The sequence below is a fragment of the Cucumis sativus genome, chromosome 1 (genome assembly GCF_000004075.3).
Source record: "Cucumis sativus cultivar 9930 chromosome 1, Cucumber_9930_V3, whole genome shotgun sequence".
Classification (NCBI taxonomy): Eukaryota; Viridiplantae; Streptophyta; class Magnoliopsida; order Cucurbitales; family Cucurbitaceae; genus Cucumis; species Cucumis sativus.
In genome coordinates, this window is record NC_026655.2 from 31,558,928 (window position 1) to 31,575,548 (window position 16,621).

Below are 16,621 nucleotides of genomic sequence, written 5' to 3' on the forward strand. Positions count from 1 at the left end.
ACTCCAAAATTAAATTTAAGGAAAATTGCATCCAATGAAAAAAAAACATTTAGAAAAAAAAAGCAGTTCATGACACCTATTTTTTTTGCATATATGATAAAATTAGTGATATCAGACGGTAATCATAACGTTATTAGCTTTTGAATTTACTACTTTTACAATTTAGAAAATATAGTGACATTGACCCTGATTTCATAATTTTATTTTTCCTTTTGCTATTTTTGCAATGGTCCCTAAATTTAATCTATGTTATCTATTTTATTGTTTTTTTAGCATAGGGATACAAAAAAAAGTGTATGAAAAAGAGAGACCATCTTCAAAAAAATCCGAAACGTATAACAAAAACAAAACTGCAAAGTGACCACACTCCAAGATGCATGTAATCACCTACCATGACACCAACGATTACTCACTACGATCTAAGTGATCACCCACCATGATTTCTAGCTTTCTTTCCAACCGTGCTTATAAAGCAAAATGTTAAAGTATCTCTAGTTTTAAATGATTTTGAATTTTCGTTTTGTTGTAAGGTAAGAGTATTAAAAGAGATGTAAGAAACGTATGGAAAGGGAATTTATATTGAGGATAAAAGTTGTACGTCACTTGCCAAAATAGTCAATAAGGAACAAGTTTTTAAATATAGGTCAGTCATCCAAAAGTTCTGCTGTGAAATTTTCCCATATAGCCAAGGATGATCAATTCATGTGTTCGAGAATTACATGGAACCCACTAACTTTTTCCATATACTTCTAAACAATATTTTAATTTTTTGTCTTTATATGTTGTTATCGTTATCATTAATATTACAATAAGAGAATTATTAATCTGTCACACTCATAGTTATTGTTGGAGTAACAGTAAGGAGAAACAACGGTACGAAATAATGTAAAGTAAACAACCTCACTTCTAATCAAATTGCACTTACACTATATTTAAGTAAAAGGTGATAAAAAAAACAATTCAATTACATTTGCAATTGAGACTTCTTTATAATTGATATATCAATTACAATTACAACAATGAGCAAATTATACACCACTAAAGATCAATCTCTTCCGGGTGTGTGAATAAACAACTCAAGCATCAATCCGAACTTGAAACTTTGATCCTTGTCAAAATAGTTCTCAGAGTGAGAGTGACAATTACACAATATTCCATTATAAAAGTTGAAAATATAAAGAACAAAAATGCATAATGATGCTAATCTTTTATTTCATTGGCCATCAAATGGAATGAACTATTTCCTCAAAAGAAAAAAAAGGATGAATTATTTCTCTTTGTTATATATCTCTTACAATGATTTAGCAATTGCAAAATCTCTATCTACGATTGGAATTTGAAAAACAAAATTATCCTAGAAATCTAATGATGATATAAAAACGAATAATATACGTTAAAATGAGGCAACTAACTAACATGAAAAGACCAGTTGAGGAAGCAAACCTGAATGAACAATGAGATGGAGCAACACGCCAGTTGCTTTCTTGGGCTTTTTCTACACTTCTCTGTCAATTTGTGGTTTGCTCTTCCTATTTTTAGGTACGGGAAGAATTTTGAGCGGGAGATCGTTATTCGGATGATGAGCTGCAGTGCAGGCAGGTGGAATTCTGGGTGCCGAGAGAGCAACATTTTTTACAACCCCATTGCTAATAGATCTCTGTTGGCACCCACTATTTGAGGTGAAGTTGTTGCTCTGATTTTGATTCCCCACTTCGCTTTCACTTCTAGAAGTGAGTTTTGTTTCTGTAATGTGGATTCAAGAGCTAGTTAGTTCATACATGGTAAACACATAATATAAACATAAACCATAGTTCCTCTTATTTTCTTGGCTTCTACACAGTTATACTAATAGCTTGTCAAGTATCAAGAGACACGAGCTTACCTTTTATCTCTCCCAGAGTGATGAGTTTATTAAGGCAATCGCGAAACTTTGTCAGCACAATTCGTTCCTGCTCGATGTACACTTCTGAAAGAGACCTATCGGGAACATGTGATGACGTGTTGCAATCATGGGCAGCAGATCCATCAGCTAGACCAGCTCCCATGAACATTGTATCTTGTTCGTCACACATTAAAGCTAAAGTTCCAGGGGACATCGGCCTTGCTCTTGTCATATCCGAACTATTTGAATTGGAACTGTCATGTACACTCCTATCACTTTGATTTGAACTTCCACACTCACCATCTGCCGCTTTCTCTTCGGCCTTCTGATGTTGTACCCCGTCTCCACTAGATGAAGCACGAGAAGTCTGTTGTGGATCATTTATCTGTTTCTCATCACTTCTTTGTTCTGAACAGATATACAAAGAATTCTCAGTTGGGTAGTCCACACCATTATAAGGTTTAAATTTAAAATAAAGAAGCCTTAGCCTAAAATATATTGCAATTAGGTAGATCTTAAAACTCATGCCAGAGAGGTGTATTGAGAAGCAGAAAAAAGAGAATGTTTAACGAAAATTGTGGATTCAGAGAAAATAAATGTCAGATTTGGTAGCAACTGAAAAGGAAATAAAGCACAATTTGATATGTACTGTACATCTAAGTAAACTAGGCACATTTGCTGCAAGATGTTGGGAAGGGGATACCAGAAATGAGATTTAAGATGAATTTTTGTATCTACTGGTGCTTCTTAGTTTTGTGTCATTTATGGAGTTAAATTAACGCTAGTTCATTACAAAATCGTTGAAGTTAAACCACCAAAGAGCAAGGTAAGGTCAAAATCGTTACAAGCATTATCTGATTCTCAAAGAAACGGCCATCTAACTGAACACACCACCCAAGAGGAGCAATTATTAATCAACATGGGTGTTTTCAGGACAAGAGAAACAGAATACACCATTTGATCATGCTGCTGGGAAGCCCTTCCGGTGCATTTTTTTTAACCTTCAAAAGCTAAGTAACAAGGTCCAAGACTCCAAGGTAAATTTCTTTTCTGCAGGTATATTCTTAAGGCAGATATTTGCTAAAGAAATGTGCCTCCAATTACAAAGAGCTGTCATACTGATAAGGAATCAAGTGGTAATACAAGAGCTAGAGCTAAATGAATACAGTTATCATCAGATATCATGACCCTCAGTCTTAGAGACCCACTTGACCCATATATACGGAAATCACAAACTCTATGTGGATGTACCTATGATTGAATTGACTTTAATCCCCAAAGCTTAATTGGTCATAAAAGAACTCGGGCTAGAATGATAAGATGAATGGAAACTCTTATTGATGTATGCAGGCACACATTCATTTTGAACACTACACAATGCCAGCAGATCAAATCATCTTGCGGAAAATTTTTTAGAACACATTACCTGCTTGGATCTTGGCAACTTCACTAGTCAACACCACTAAAACCGAGCAAAGCTCCTTCAAGTCGTTCGGCTGGATGAGGTCAGCTAATAAGGACCTTAAAAAATGGTACATGTTCAGTTCAATAAGACAGTTGGTTGACTGCATTACTACAAATGTCATAAGCCATTCAACTGATACCTGAATGAGAATTTTGAAGGCCCCGATGCTACAGGGCTACCAACATGAGCAGCCGGGAAGGGAGATGATGTAGACATGCCTGAAGACATTATATTATTTGCCTGATACACATAAAAGGGAAGTTAGTGTCTAGATCACGAGCCCCTGACTCATAAAATATAACATATAAATGATTATTAACAAAAATAACAGACTATAGCCAACACCATTACAAAATGTAATTTATATATTCTTATTACGGCATAAAAAATTAATTTATCTGCCTTAAAGTCTAAATGAACTAACAATTTACCACATTAAGATGTTAGCATACCAAGGAAAGAGTTTCATCAGATATTAAAATTTTATATTTGGAAGATACTACCTGATGAAGTTGCGGTATACTATTGAGAGGGGAATCCTTCCCTACAGGGCCAAAGCCTAGCTCTGGGCCTTTTCTTTTCTTTGAAACGGGAAGGCAAGCATAACCAGAGGATCCAATAGCTCCAGTTATTGCAGCATTGGCTGCCTGTTGAATATAAGCTATGTTGTTGGCATGGTCCCCATGGAAAAGAGCTTGTCTTTCTTCACTTCCTTCAAAATTTTTACAGTCCATGCACTTACAGTTTTCAGAGCAGAGAATATTGGCCTGAAAGCACTCACAATACTTCTTTAAGCAACCTGATTTCTTGCAATGGCATCCTTTGTTGTGCTTTCCCAGCATTACTAACTCTCCAATCTCATCCTACAGGTGCAAAAATAGATCAGCAGTGATGCTAACACAAAATTCGTTTGCATATACCAAGGGAAAAATGATAAGAATAAAGATACTGAAATTCGATGAGGAAAAAAATGACAGGAACCAACACTAGGCTCGTATAAAATGAAACATGCCTTCTCTGAAAATATTCTTAAAATGTAGTGCAAAATGGTAGTCATAACACTGACTTAACAATCCATGAAGAGCTTGGAACCACTAATGATAGCTCAAAATTCAAATAGGTATCTAATCATTTCCAGAACCAAAATTATGTTAATTTATCAATTGAACCAAGGCAACAGAGATACATCTTCTCTAGAAATTAACATGACGCCCTTCTAATTAAATGCACAGAAGGGGGGAAAAAGTTCTTCGAATGAATTGCTAAAGTGATGAAAATCGTCCATTACACTCAGACTCAAACCAAGACACATACCCTGCTCTCTCGTGTTCCATGTGGGCTGTTAGCAATTTTTGGTCGGAATGCATTTGGATTACGCTCTAAAGTAGTTTCGACTGCCTCTCTCCTTGACGCTTCATGCTCGACATTGTTATGGCAATTTGTGCAATTGCAACCATCACAGTACACTCCAGATGCAAAACACTCACAGTACCTGTGAATTAATTTTGTTTCAGCCTTTCAGGTAGGATGAACATTTGAAGGAAACCAATTTCCCATGTTCACACTAAAGTTCATAACGGTAAAAGATACAAAAGGTCCACAGTACTAGGTTATTTCACTTATATTTTCTTAAAACCTATTGAGAAGACAATTGAGATAATTTTGATCTGCATCTTGTGGTATTTTGAAGGAGAATGTAGAATAAAGTCCACACTATAGAGTAATGCAACCAGTGGCCATATCATAATCGAAGTAATCAATATTACTAAACAATTCTTCGCACATATTCAGAAAAGCTATTGGTCATACTGGTTAAATGCCACATGATCTATAAAATATAAGATTGAATCCATTCAAATTGCAAAATGTTAACTGATCTTGTCTTTATCTATTCAAATTGCAAGGGTGGAAAAGGAGTAATTACAGTGACTATGAAATAAATCTTATTTTTAACGTAGTCACTGAACTATTATCCAAAAAGGAAAAAGGATACTTGACTGCAGTACTTCCAACATTTGACAAGAGGACAACCAAGGGTTAGCATGAACAGTAAAAGCAACTAAAAGTATTCCAAAGAGAAATCAAAATCCAGAAACTATTAATACATGTTACAAAATTACACAAGAGCGCAAGAAGGCATATATAAGTTCTGATCAGAATAACTCTATTAAGGCATTCGATGTGTGATGAGTATGCTACATTGTCACAAAACTAAAAATTAGTTTAAGAAAGGTCAACCCATGGGGTAAACAACTTTGCAGAAGCATATAGATCATATTCTTACAGCTTTAAGCAGCGTGAGTGTTTGCAGTTGCACAACTTGCACTGTTTTTGTTTCTTTGGAGTAGCATCTTTTGTTTCAACATTAGACCTTGATCTTGACTTCGGAGAATCTGGCTTTCTGTCAAAAAAGAACAAATAAAAACTAAGTCACACATTAATTAATGAAGTTATTCCAAGCGATCAAACAATCTTAGATGCACGCACAATTAAAAAACACGAGCAGGCACTAAATTCAAATTTACTACTGATAAGCTCTTGAAGAACACACTAAAATTGAAGTTGCCTTATCAAGAGATAGACAACTTCATCCACATTAAAGACAAGGTCAGAGCTAGAATGTAGGAAAGGGGAAACATTGCCAAACCTTCCTGATCACAAAAGGGAAGAGAAAAAAAAAAGGACACGCAAAATTAAAGGAAAATACAGAACGAGTGGAAATATTTCCTTTATTGAGAGAAAAGATTTATTGGGGGTCTTTGCCTACCCCTATCCTATAATAATGAGACAAAAACCACGAAGCTAAGATGTCATATGCATAGTTTAAATTGATTAGATGAAAATAAGCAATGAAAACAGAACCACTTACAAAAAGCATAAAATCTAACCTCCAAACAAAAATGAATCAACTTTCTAACACAGGGGGAAAAGGGGGCGGGAACATTCGAGTAAATGACATATCAGAAGTCCAGAATTCAAATGTAACAATTAAAAAAAAAAACGGTAATCTTGGTACGACAGCATATTGGAGAAATATCACGCTCAGAAGGCAATTTATTTATTAATATAGATCTCTGATCAAAATGGAAACAATTTAAAGAAATCACACCCTCGCTTCCCCATCATAAAGAAACAGAGAAAAATATTTAATTTAACAAAGCTGAAAGAACGCGTCGAAGAAAGCAAGAGATCTCAAGCAGACCTCGCAGGTGGAAGAGGCGCTTTAGTTCCAATGGGCAAAACCACTAATTGTTGTGGGGACTGTGGCTGCGACTGACTCTGCACCACCATGACTGCAGGTGACTCTGATTCTTGACACCGACTCCGAGACTGAAAATGAGGATGCTCCGGCAAAACTGCACCACCAGTCCCCGTAAAATCCAGCTGCCTAGCTAGTTTCTTAGCAGGAACATCAGATGAAACAACATTACCGAGTTCCACACTATCAGTTTGAGGAATTACCGAGGATAAATTATCCATCTCTTGATTCCCTACTTCACCCATTAAATATGAATTCTTCAAATATCAAAGCACTAACCAACAATTTTCAAATCCTTTGGAAAAAGCTTCCTCACATCCTCATATTCCCTACCAAGAATCCAAACCCAAGAAAATCAACTCAATCCTCTGAATTCCAGGCAGGAATCAAAGTCCAAAAGCAGTGGTAAAGATCATGCAACAAAATAAGAAACAAAGGAAAAAAAAAAAAAAAACTTCAGCGCCAAAGGTGACCTTTAGTACCTGAAATTCAGAAGCAGTTTGATGCTGGAAGACAGCCGACAAGAAGGGGGGAAAGTAAAAGAAGATGAGGCCTAGGGCTATGGAATTTAATGATTATTTGAATACAGTACGAATGGCCAGAAGAAGAAGATGAACCAAGAAGGCTTACGTTCTTGGTTTCTCTCCCTCTCGAGATTTTGAATTTCAATTTTTTCCAAATATTCAACGGCGAGATGGTCCACTGAATAGAATCAGACGGTGGATGTTAAAAGAGATAACCGGACGGTGGAAATTCATAGAGCGAGGAATAGTCGATGTAGTGACCGTCGGATGAGGAGAGTTGAGGTATTTTACCATGTGGGCAAAAGTAAGGTAGTGGAAAAAGGAGTTCCAGTAATGAGAGTCCACGTGTAGAGTTCCATGGCGGAAGCGGATGAAGTAGTTGACTCCAGGGTTCACAATTTGTAGGGTAAAATGGGAGAGCTCAATACCGCGCCCTGAATCCTTTGCCTATTTCACCATTAAACCATTACCTTTCTAACTTTTCTTCTTCTCTCCACCTACATCCTTTGCATTTCCATTTTGTGGTATTCTTATGATTTTTTCATTCTTTTAAATCTATATCTTCAAAACACATTGAATTTACATCCTAACTGAATCTATATTTTATTTGCTGTTGAATATTGAACTAAATCTTTCTCTAATTCTGTAATATCTTCCATTCTTCATATCTAATCAATGTTTCTATATTTATTTTATAAAATTATATCCTAATTCAACATTTATCCTCCATAAATTTTTATACATTCATTTTCTGAAATTTCTAAAATATATATTTAACAAACCCATTTTTTTAATAAACTTTTATTTAATTATTTTTAAGAAATATCAAAATATTTCTTTAACAAACTTTATAAATTAGTAAATATTTGTTGTTTAGTATTTGGTTGTTACCTTAGATTCAGTTCAAAACAATTTTTTCAATCCATTTAAATGTTTTGACTAATGTGGAAATAGTAATATTTCTTAAATAACATTTAAACTTATAGACTGAATGATAGTTATGCAACATTTTTCTATGGTTTGTAGATACGTAGTTGCCTAAAATTTAAGTTAAAATTTAAATTCAACATTTAAAATTTTAGTTCCAATGGGCAAAACCACTAAGTGTTCAGGATTAACGTTTTAGAATGGTCTTTGTGATAAGAGTAAAGTATTTCGCGGAGAAGGATTTCGAGAGGAAAATAGGAAATTTAAGGTTTTGAGCTCAGAAGTTGTCTTAAAAATCTTCGAGGTAGCCTTGAAGTTAAGCATAAGTGTTCTATGCGAGGAAAAGTTGGTTAGTTTGCGACGAAGATTTCATGGAGTAAAAGTGTAATTACCCAATAAGGATGTTCGCGGAAAATGTTGGACGAGTTAGGTTTTTCACGAAATGAAGTTTGGTGAGAAGAAGTAAAAAAATTGTAGGAGTTTCCAAGTGTGATTAATGGGCCACGTGTGGAATTTAGGCTAAACATGATTAAGGACACATTCTCCATTAAAAGCATGAGCTTGCAATCTGATTTAAGAGCTCTACAAATAGAGGATCTTAGTCATTTGTTTTTGGAATATTAAAGAGAAAATTAAAGTGTTGAAGTTTAGCTACGGGAGAAGAGGCTTGCGAGAAGAAGAAAAATGACTTTTTTATTAAAAGTTTGTGAGTGTTTTTCTTTGAGAGTTTTTGTGAGTGATTTTTTTAAATGCTTTCCTTTAAACTTTACTGTGATTCCTCTTTACTATTTGAAAGATATTTCAAAAAAGAAATGTTTGAAAAGGAATTTCTAAAAAAGCTTATATGTTTTCAAGTAGCTTTTATAATGTTTAAAACTTCATTTGTTGAATATGATATTGATTAAGAAATAGTGTTCAAACCATTAGTTATTTCCTTTGAATGAGATAAACCTTATGTAGAAAATAGTTGCATCGTGTGTTAGGTGGCCTGAGCAACAATGACGAATCTATATGACTGCATTGTGTGTTAGGTGGCCTGACCTGAGATTCTCATATGTTAGGTGGCCTGACCTGAGATTCTCATATGCTGATATATTAATCTAAGCGCAAGGTAATGAGACCAAGCGTAGAGAACGATTCTAAGCGCAAGGTAATGAGACCAAGCGTAGAGAACGATTCGAGATGGCCTGAACAACAAGGACGGCGATTCGATATCTTTGGCGAAAGCAATTCGAGATGGCCTGAACAACAAGGACGACGATTCGAGATCTTTGGCGAAAGCAATGGTTGTGACTAATGGATATTTATGCAAAATGTATATTGTTAATAAAGTTTAAGTTTTGGCTATTAAAAGTATTTGACCTTTAAATAAGGAAGAAGATAGGAATGATTTGGAAGGAAATATAGGATTTTGAATGTTTGTTTGAAGCCTAGTTTTGTTGTATTTTAGAAGGTGTCTATTCGTAACATTTTATTATTCCATTTTTTCATTTTTGTTGTTTTTATAATTAAAGTAAAATTTTATACTTTTACAAAATAAATTTCACTTTTTGCTATTTATGTAGTTGTCCCTATTGTAATAATTAACTCTAATCCTAATTATCCTCAAAAGAACTACCCAATACAGTTACAATTACTTTTTCCTCGTTTTAAAATCCTAAACCCTAAGAAACATTAAGAATAGCCGTCGGTTAAACTTTGGGTAGGAACTTACAAATTAACTTGGTGAGAGTCAAGCTCAACCAACTTTATAAGTTAATACACATATACTCTCACTAAATTCAAAATCTCCAAAACAACCTGCAAAATTTACGTTAACTATAATATAAAAATTATCTGACCATTGAAAAAGAACAATAGAGACAGCCATGAACCAAAACAGGAATGGTTATCTCCAAACGTCCAAACAAAATCCAAGCCACATCTAAAAAATCTAAAATTATGCAAAGATAATGATGGTTCAAAACCATTGCCCATAAGCCAATATAAACCAAAGATGGCAAATGAAGTTGACAGATACTGTATTTTAAAGCATTTACTCAACTATTTCTGCTTGGCTGCTAACTACACCATAAAATGGTAAAAACACGAAAACCACACGAGCAACAGATAAAACGCCCCATCAGCAAGTTTCCACACACCAGACCAGTCAAGAATAATCATGTACCCTCTTCTTACCATCCTCTTTCCACAGCTCTAAACACATATTACAGGTTGCCCATTATGTTCTAACCAAAAAATTACATGGGTAACCAAGTTTCAACACTAAAATGGACCTCCCTCACGATCTCGTCCTAGGCCACGCCTATCATCGCGCTCCCTTTCGCCGAAAACATCTCTACGGAAGTCTTTTGGTGGAAGGCCACTACTTAATGGAGACCGTAGTGGGACTCTTAGTGGAGATCTGATTGGACCTCTGATGGGAGAACGGCTCCGATCTCTAACATCACGCGACCAGCGTCCACGCTGAGGAAGCAACGGCAGTGGTGGGGATGGTGGCCTTCTTTCGAATCCCTTCCTCTCTGTGATGAAGTCATCCCTTCCATTGTCTCTAAGGGCCCAATCTGCTGAAGGAAGTGGTCTATCGAACTTGGATCTTCCTCTGAAGCTGTCTTCGAGATAGTCCACCCTATCTCTCCGCAGGTGATCGGAATACCTGCTTTCATACCTTGGAGGTGCCAGGCCACCAGCTGCCATCTCCCTAGAACCATCCCTCGCCCAGCTACGGGGAGGAGACCTATATTCATTAAGAGTCCTGCCAGGAGAACGTTCAATTGGGTGGGCAGCGAAACGTCTAGGAGGAGAATGCAGGGATGGTGGACCAGCATAGCCTCTTCGAGGACTTCCACCACCTCCAGTGCGAGGTCTGTTGCAGTTGTTACAGAATTCTCGTCTTGCAAAGTTTAGGTTGTCACATCTAATAAAAAATAAAAATGCAATTAGTTTGAAAAAAGAAAAACACCTTGAAGGAATGCAATGAAAAATGTACACCGAGCTATGCATTAAAGTAAAAATTCTTCATTGTACCACATGCCAAATGAGGAAGAAACTGGAACATCATTCACTTACAAGATTTGGCACACCTCTGAGGTGACATTTTTCATTGAGTCCAATCACACAGCCAATTACATTAAAACAATATGCTTCTTTTTCTAAAAAAATCCATATGCAAATATACATGAAAAAAGTACTTTTGAGACAGGCAGCCTCAAAATTAATTTTTAAAAACATAATGACAAAATAAGGACCCATTTAGTAAAAAATCCAAATTTTGTTTGATGTTTTCAAATTCCTTGACAATCTTGTGTTTGGCAGACAACCCAGATTCTGTTTTTTAAAACTGTTTTTGGACTTTGTGATCCAAATCATGCAAATTTTGGAAACTCCCTTTCTATGTTTTTATTGTATCCTAATTTTGAATTTTAAATTTGAAAATGCAAAATTATATTAAGTACAAAATGTCAGGTTATAAACTCAAATTATTTTTTAAAAAATGTAACATACACAATGTATTACAAATTATATAATATTATAAAATAATAATTATATACTTTTTTAGCAAATCATATTCATAAGTAAATTAATAAAAATTTATTGTGAACTTTAGTGGGTCACTACAATTAGTTTCACGTATTATAAAACATACTTTAAACAATTGTTTAAATTAAAATTTGTTGGAAATGAGGGACTAGAGAAGTGTATAGCCCCAAGGGTATTTGTGTAATTTATTAGACCCTAGTTTTTTGCCTTTATTGTTCGGGCTTATTATAGCCTATATATTATTCCCTCTTTGTATTCTTTTGATTATTAGAAAATAATAAGAGCGGCAATGCCCAACACATTAGAAAACATGAAACACATACCTGAGGGAATCAGGCACTCAAATAATACTAATAATAATAACAAATAACCAACCCAAAAGGCATATTAAGATAAATGATCCTATTCTATGCAAAGGATAAAATTCCCTTCAAATTACTAAAAGGTGTAATGGCATGCTTACCAACTAGTTTTTATCTGTATGTACTGAACACAGAAGTAAATCCTTTTTTATATATATACGAAAGTGCGGTGCTAGGTTAGTAGTACTTACAAAGGATCTGAGCAATACCAATCCCCATCCCTAGGACGCACATTTGGATTATTTTTACTGCGTTCCCCTCGAAATGGCCCAGGAGCAAGTCTAGGGCCATCCACACCTCTCCCAAATGGCCTACCACCACTTACTCTTCGACCATAGTGAGGTGAAGTATCACGATATCTATCAAGATCCCTCCCACCACCAAATTCACGACCTCGTGTGAGACCCTCAGAATGATCAAAATTAGAAACGTATCGATGAACATCCCGACGGCGTGGTGGAGAAACTGAACCTGCATGTATTCTATATCCTGAAATGAAGAAGGCAGTGGGTTCATAAGATATTAAGAAAATTAATAGGAAAATCATTCCAAGTATAACAACCATATATCTCCAAAGACTTTTCCCTGATACAACTGCAAAAGGACCAACCAAAAAAATTGACAACCATTGTCATTCATTGTTGGCATCTCATCTCCTCTCTGCGAACAGAGCAAAAGAAAGTGCAAAGATGCAGACAGGAGAGAAAGCTCTGATGATAACTGCCCGTGTAGGTTCAATATGTTACCACCCATATCATGAGAAATTTTAAGAGAAGCAAATAAGATAAAACCATGGCTACTTGCAATGAATGTCCTGTTTTCCACACGTGCAGTGTTAGTGCACGCAAAACCCACATATATTGCCTATAAATGATCTATTTCCAATTTTCCATGAACCCAACGACAACATTACACCCAAAACCACAAGCCTTGAAGAAACCAAAAAGCCAGCGTGCAGTCCAGAAAATGAGGAAGGAAGTCCACCAATAAACCAATGTTAAATGAACAACACGTACAAGCTAGAGTCAAAATAATCACACAGCATAATCAACCCATGCCAATATACAGAATTCTTCAGTTGAATGACACCTGAGGGATCAGCATGACCACAGCGATAAGTTCACAGGAAAAATAAATCGTCATAAAAAAAAACCCCACAGAAATTGAAGAATCCAAAAACCAGATTAGACAACACCACCCATCCTACATTTCTGATAATTCAGAGATCCACTCCAAATCTTACTTGCATGGTCACAACAGTTCCTCTACAGCTTTCCAAAACATACCAATGGATTTCAATTCATACCACAAGAACATCTTCCTTCCAAATTTAGTGGGCTAGCCACATCCTATTGGAATGACCAATGATACCTTCAGTCATTGACCATGACAAAATTTGAAAGAGTTTAGGATGAGAGGAATCCAGTTAAACCAACTGTAAGGCCATTGGTATACCAATTCACACTAACATATATTCAATTGAAACAAAACCCTAAATCGCAGGATAAGGTACAAATAAATGCGGAGATCTGAAACTTTCCTGAAACCAACCCTTAACGAACCAGAAAAATAGATCAAGAAGTTGCTACACATAATCCAGATGACCCTTAATCAACCGTTACAACCCAATCAAAGCCAGTTCCATGAGAAGAATCTCATCCCTTGCCCCTTGGATGAAAATCTAGACAATAAAAAGTTCCATCTTTAAGTTCTGCAGAGAGCCAAGGTCAAGCACCTTTAAGTTTTAGAGCCTATACCAATAGTCTCTAGAAGGCAGGACCAACACCTCTTTAGCTTATTATTCGATCATCTCCTATTTCATGAGAGAAAGCCCTCACCTCACCATGATTTGATTATGATTGGTATTATAACACATCTTACTCCAACCATGCCCGACACCATAAAATCCCAAAATGGAAACGGTAGATATGATAGCTCTCCACTCAGCAACCCAGAATTTCTTGCACAAGTTATAACCCCAAAATTAAATTGTCTTTACATGGAAAAAAGAGCAATTCCCAAAATCATGATCTGAGACCGCACTTACCCAATGCCCTCCTCAAGATCTAATTTCTTGCAGGCGGCAACACAGCTGTAAGAGAATAGAAAATTTTATTCCCAGAACAAAAGTTTGGAAGTAGATCGAGATTCTTGGCAAACAAAAGAAAATGAGGATAAAAAATAAAAGGAAACAACGAGATCACAGATGAACCAAAATAAAATTCTAGCTATCAATGAACCAGAATACCACAACATTTTTTATAAGTACAAAATGAACCAAAAACGGCTGTGTAAAAACTCTAGCTACCAGCACATTGCATCCTAACCTAGGATTTGATAGATCAAACGAAAACATCAAATTACATGCACATTTTGATATTTAAAAATGAATTAAACTAAGTTTGCACAAGATAAGATTACAAAAAAAATTGCTAGAGATTTAATAAAAATACTCAAATATCATCTGCATATAACCAATACATCCTCTCCAACATGTTTTTGTTTTAATATATCAAAACAAAAAAGGGCTTCACGTCTAATTGACTGAAATTCTGAGAGTCTCTCATGGCAGGATAGGCATTCCCATAACGCATGATTGTTGAACTCACCAAACATCATCATAAGTTGGCTTGTATTAATGGTGAAAACCATCAATTACAATAATCTACCAATTTGAAGAAAAAAATTATTAGATAGCTTTCTTCATGAAAGACACCAAAACGTCATCCTCTTGTCAATAGTGGATGGATGTTTGTCTATAAACCTATCAACCCAAGGGTGCCCCACAAGTTCCTTGCAGAACCTTTCAATTGTGGTAAGGATGCAAGAAGGACCAGGGAGAAGAGAACTAATACAGATCAGAGTCAAAATTGCAGTATCTTGGCCTGGCAAAATTCTACTGTAGAATCCAACTAAAAACATGAACATCCATGTGACCATTCATGAGAAAAAACCAATAATAGTATTAAGTGCAAGGAACTTTGGGGGTATTATATTACTACTGAGATTTCTTCTATAGTCTATCCTGAAAGGGAGAGTGACTATTGTTTTCTTTATTTTTTTAGGGACATATCTAAGCGCTCCTATGAAACTAAAGCATATCGCCGCACAATTTAAACAGAACTAAAAAATTGGGATTGAGCTAACACAAAATTTATGGTCGATTATGATTTCAAGACAAGGATCCTAGGAAAGGAAATTGTAACCATGTCGTGACATAAATTAAAATATATATACGTATGTACCTAGCATCTTTACAACTCCTCCTATGAAATAATATTAGTATAGCATATAAATTCAGTCTAAGGCTCAATAGTCAGAACCATCTTTTTTTAATAAGCAAGAGAGATTCTATGGCTAAATATCAATGGAGTCCTTTTTTCTGCCTAGAAAGGAGCGCAAGAGGCCCTCTAACTGCAAAAGGTAAGGATTCTTGATAGCTATATTAAATCCATTACAGCGACGGACCACAATTTCATGGTATAAACGTCACTCACCCTATAAAAATTACCTCTTTGATAATTTTTTAAAAATCTCCAACGTTTCAGGTCGGTTTTCGTCTCTAAATTGTAAATTGAAATGAACTTTCTATCATTGAAAATAAGTTACCCACCAAAAGAAACACATACAAATCCAACCAAAGGTCGCAACCGATTAATTTCAACGCAGTGACAAGTTTTCCAGAACAAAAAAATATATAAATCATTAAGCAGAGCAACAATTTATTCAATAATAATTCGAAAAGCGACCAAAAACAAAGGTGTACGATAGAATAACAACGAACCCAAATCATCTGAATATCGATCCAATCGAGAATATTGTGGAGGGTCACGGGGAACCTCACCGGCCTCGTAATCGGTTCCACGACCAACGCGGCCGCCACTGGTTCCACCGACTCCGCCACCACCTCCGTCACTATTGGAAGGGCGGACAACAAGGCTGCTCAATAACGGCTGGTGGTGAGTGGTAGAATCTTTATCCCTGGAACCCATTATTCGGCGTTGTTTGGTTAATCCTTCTGCCTGCTACGATGAGCAGCGACGAAAATGGTAGGTCCTAAGTGTGAACGCCGATCAATCGGTTGAAAAAGGTGGGGTGTATATTCATAAACCCTAAATTCTAGATGTGAGGAATTCAGCATGAGAAATTACGTAAAAGGGTACGTCTCCTTCGCTAGGAAGTACGCCTCCGCTGGCCGTTTTCGGTAAAATATGAAATAGGAAAATATACCTTTTAATTTAGTCCTTAATTTTTGGGATATTTGTTTGAGAAGTTTACCATTTCACCCTCTTCTTCAAGAGGTTGTTTCAATTTAGAGGAATTAAAATTTAAAAAAAACTATTGCACTAATTGTACTTAGAAAGTCATTTAAATAAAGACACAATGACCGAAAAACATTAATTAAATTATCATTTTTATCGATATTGATTTGAAGTCCATAATAAGATGTTCATATGATAGAAGATCATCAAAGTATCATAAGTTGCGATGTTAAATAGATAAAAAAAAATCAACCATTTCAATTCCAAAACAAGAAAGTTCATCTAAAAGAAACATAAGTTCAATGATTACTTTCCTTTATGCCTAACTCGAGCGAAGATCAAATGATGGTGTATTCTAGTCTACAGTTTCTATCAATCCTTTCGAAAAATTTCTCCTCAA

The 16,621-nt window shown here is 35.6% G+C and overlaps 2 protein-coding genes across 5 annotated transcripts; both read right to left on the reverse strand.

Annotated features, from left to right (window-relative positions):
• Window positions 1-904: 904 nt before the first annotated feature.
• On the reverse strand, window positions 905-7,273 carry LOC101222405 (protein tesmin/TSO1-like CXC 5). The gene is made up of 9 exons (XM_004142519.3): window positions 7,089-7,273; window positions 6,550-6,935; window positions 5,632-5,748; window positions 4,662-4,839; window positions 3,851-4,210; window positions 3,487-3,587; window positions 3,309-3,403; window positions 1,883-2,290; window positions 905-1,743 (listed from the first exon to the last, which is right to left on the reverse strand). The coding sequence occupies exons 2-9, from the start codon at window positions 6,849-6,851 to the stop codon at window positions 1,496-1,498; spliced, it is 1,809 nt and encodes a 602-aa protein (XP_004142567.1). The 5' UTR covers window positions 6,852-6,935; window positions 7,089-7,273; the 3' UTR covers window positions 905-1,495.
• A 2,723-nt stretch (window positions 7,274-9,996) lies between these two features.
• Window positions 9,997-16,164, reverse strand: LOC101209122 (hypothetical protein). Of its 4 annotated transcripts, none has more exons than XM_004142469.3 (3): window positions 15,804-16,164; window positions 12,151-12,448; window positions 9,997-10,974 (listed from the first exon to the last, which is right to left on the reverse strand). In XM_004142469.3, the coding sequence occupies exons 1-3, from the start codon at window positions 15,949-15,951 to the stop codon at window positions 10,323-10,325; spliced, it is 1,098 nt and encodes a 365-aa protein (XP_004142517.1). In that variant the 5' UTR covers window positions 15,952-16,164; the 3' UTR covers window positions 9,997-10,322. The 4 variants fall into 4 exon arrangements, with proteins under 4 accessions (XP_004142517.1, XP_004142516.1, XP_011660290.1 ...); XM_004142468.3 differs by having other exon boundaries at window positions 15,744-16,075; XM_011661988.2 differs by having other exon boundaries at window positions 12,151-14,051; window positions 15,744-16,057.
• Window positions 16,165-16,621: the final 457 nt, after the last annotated feature.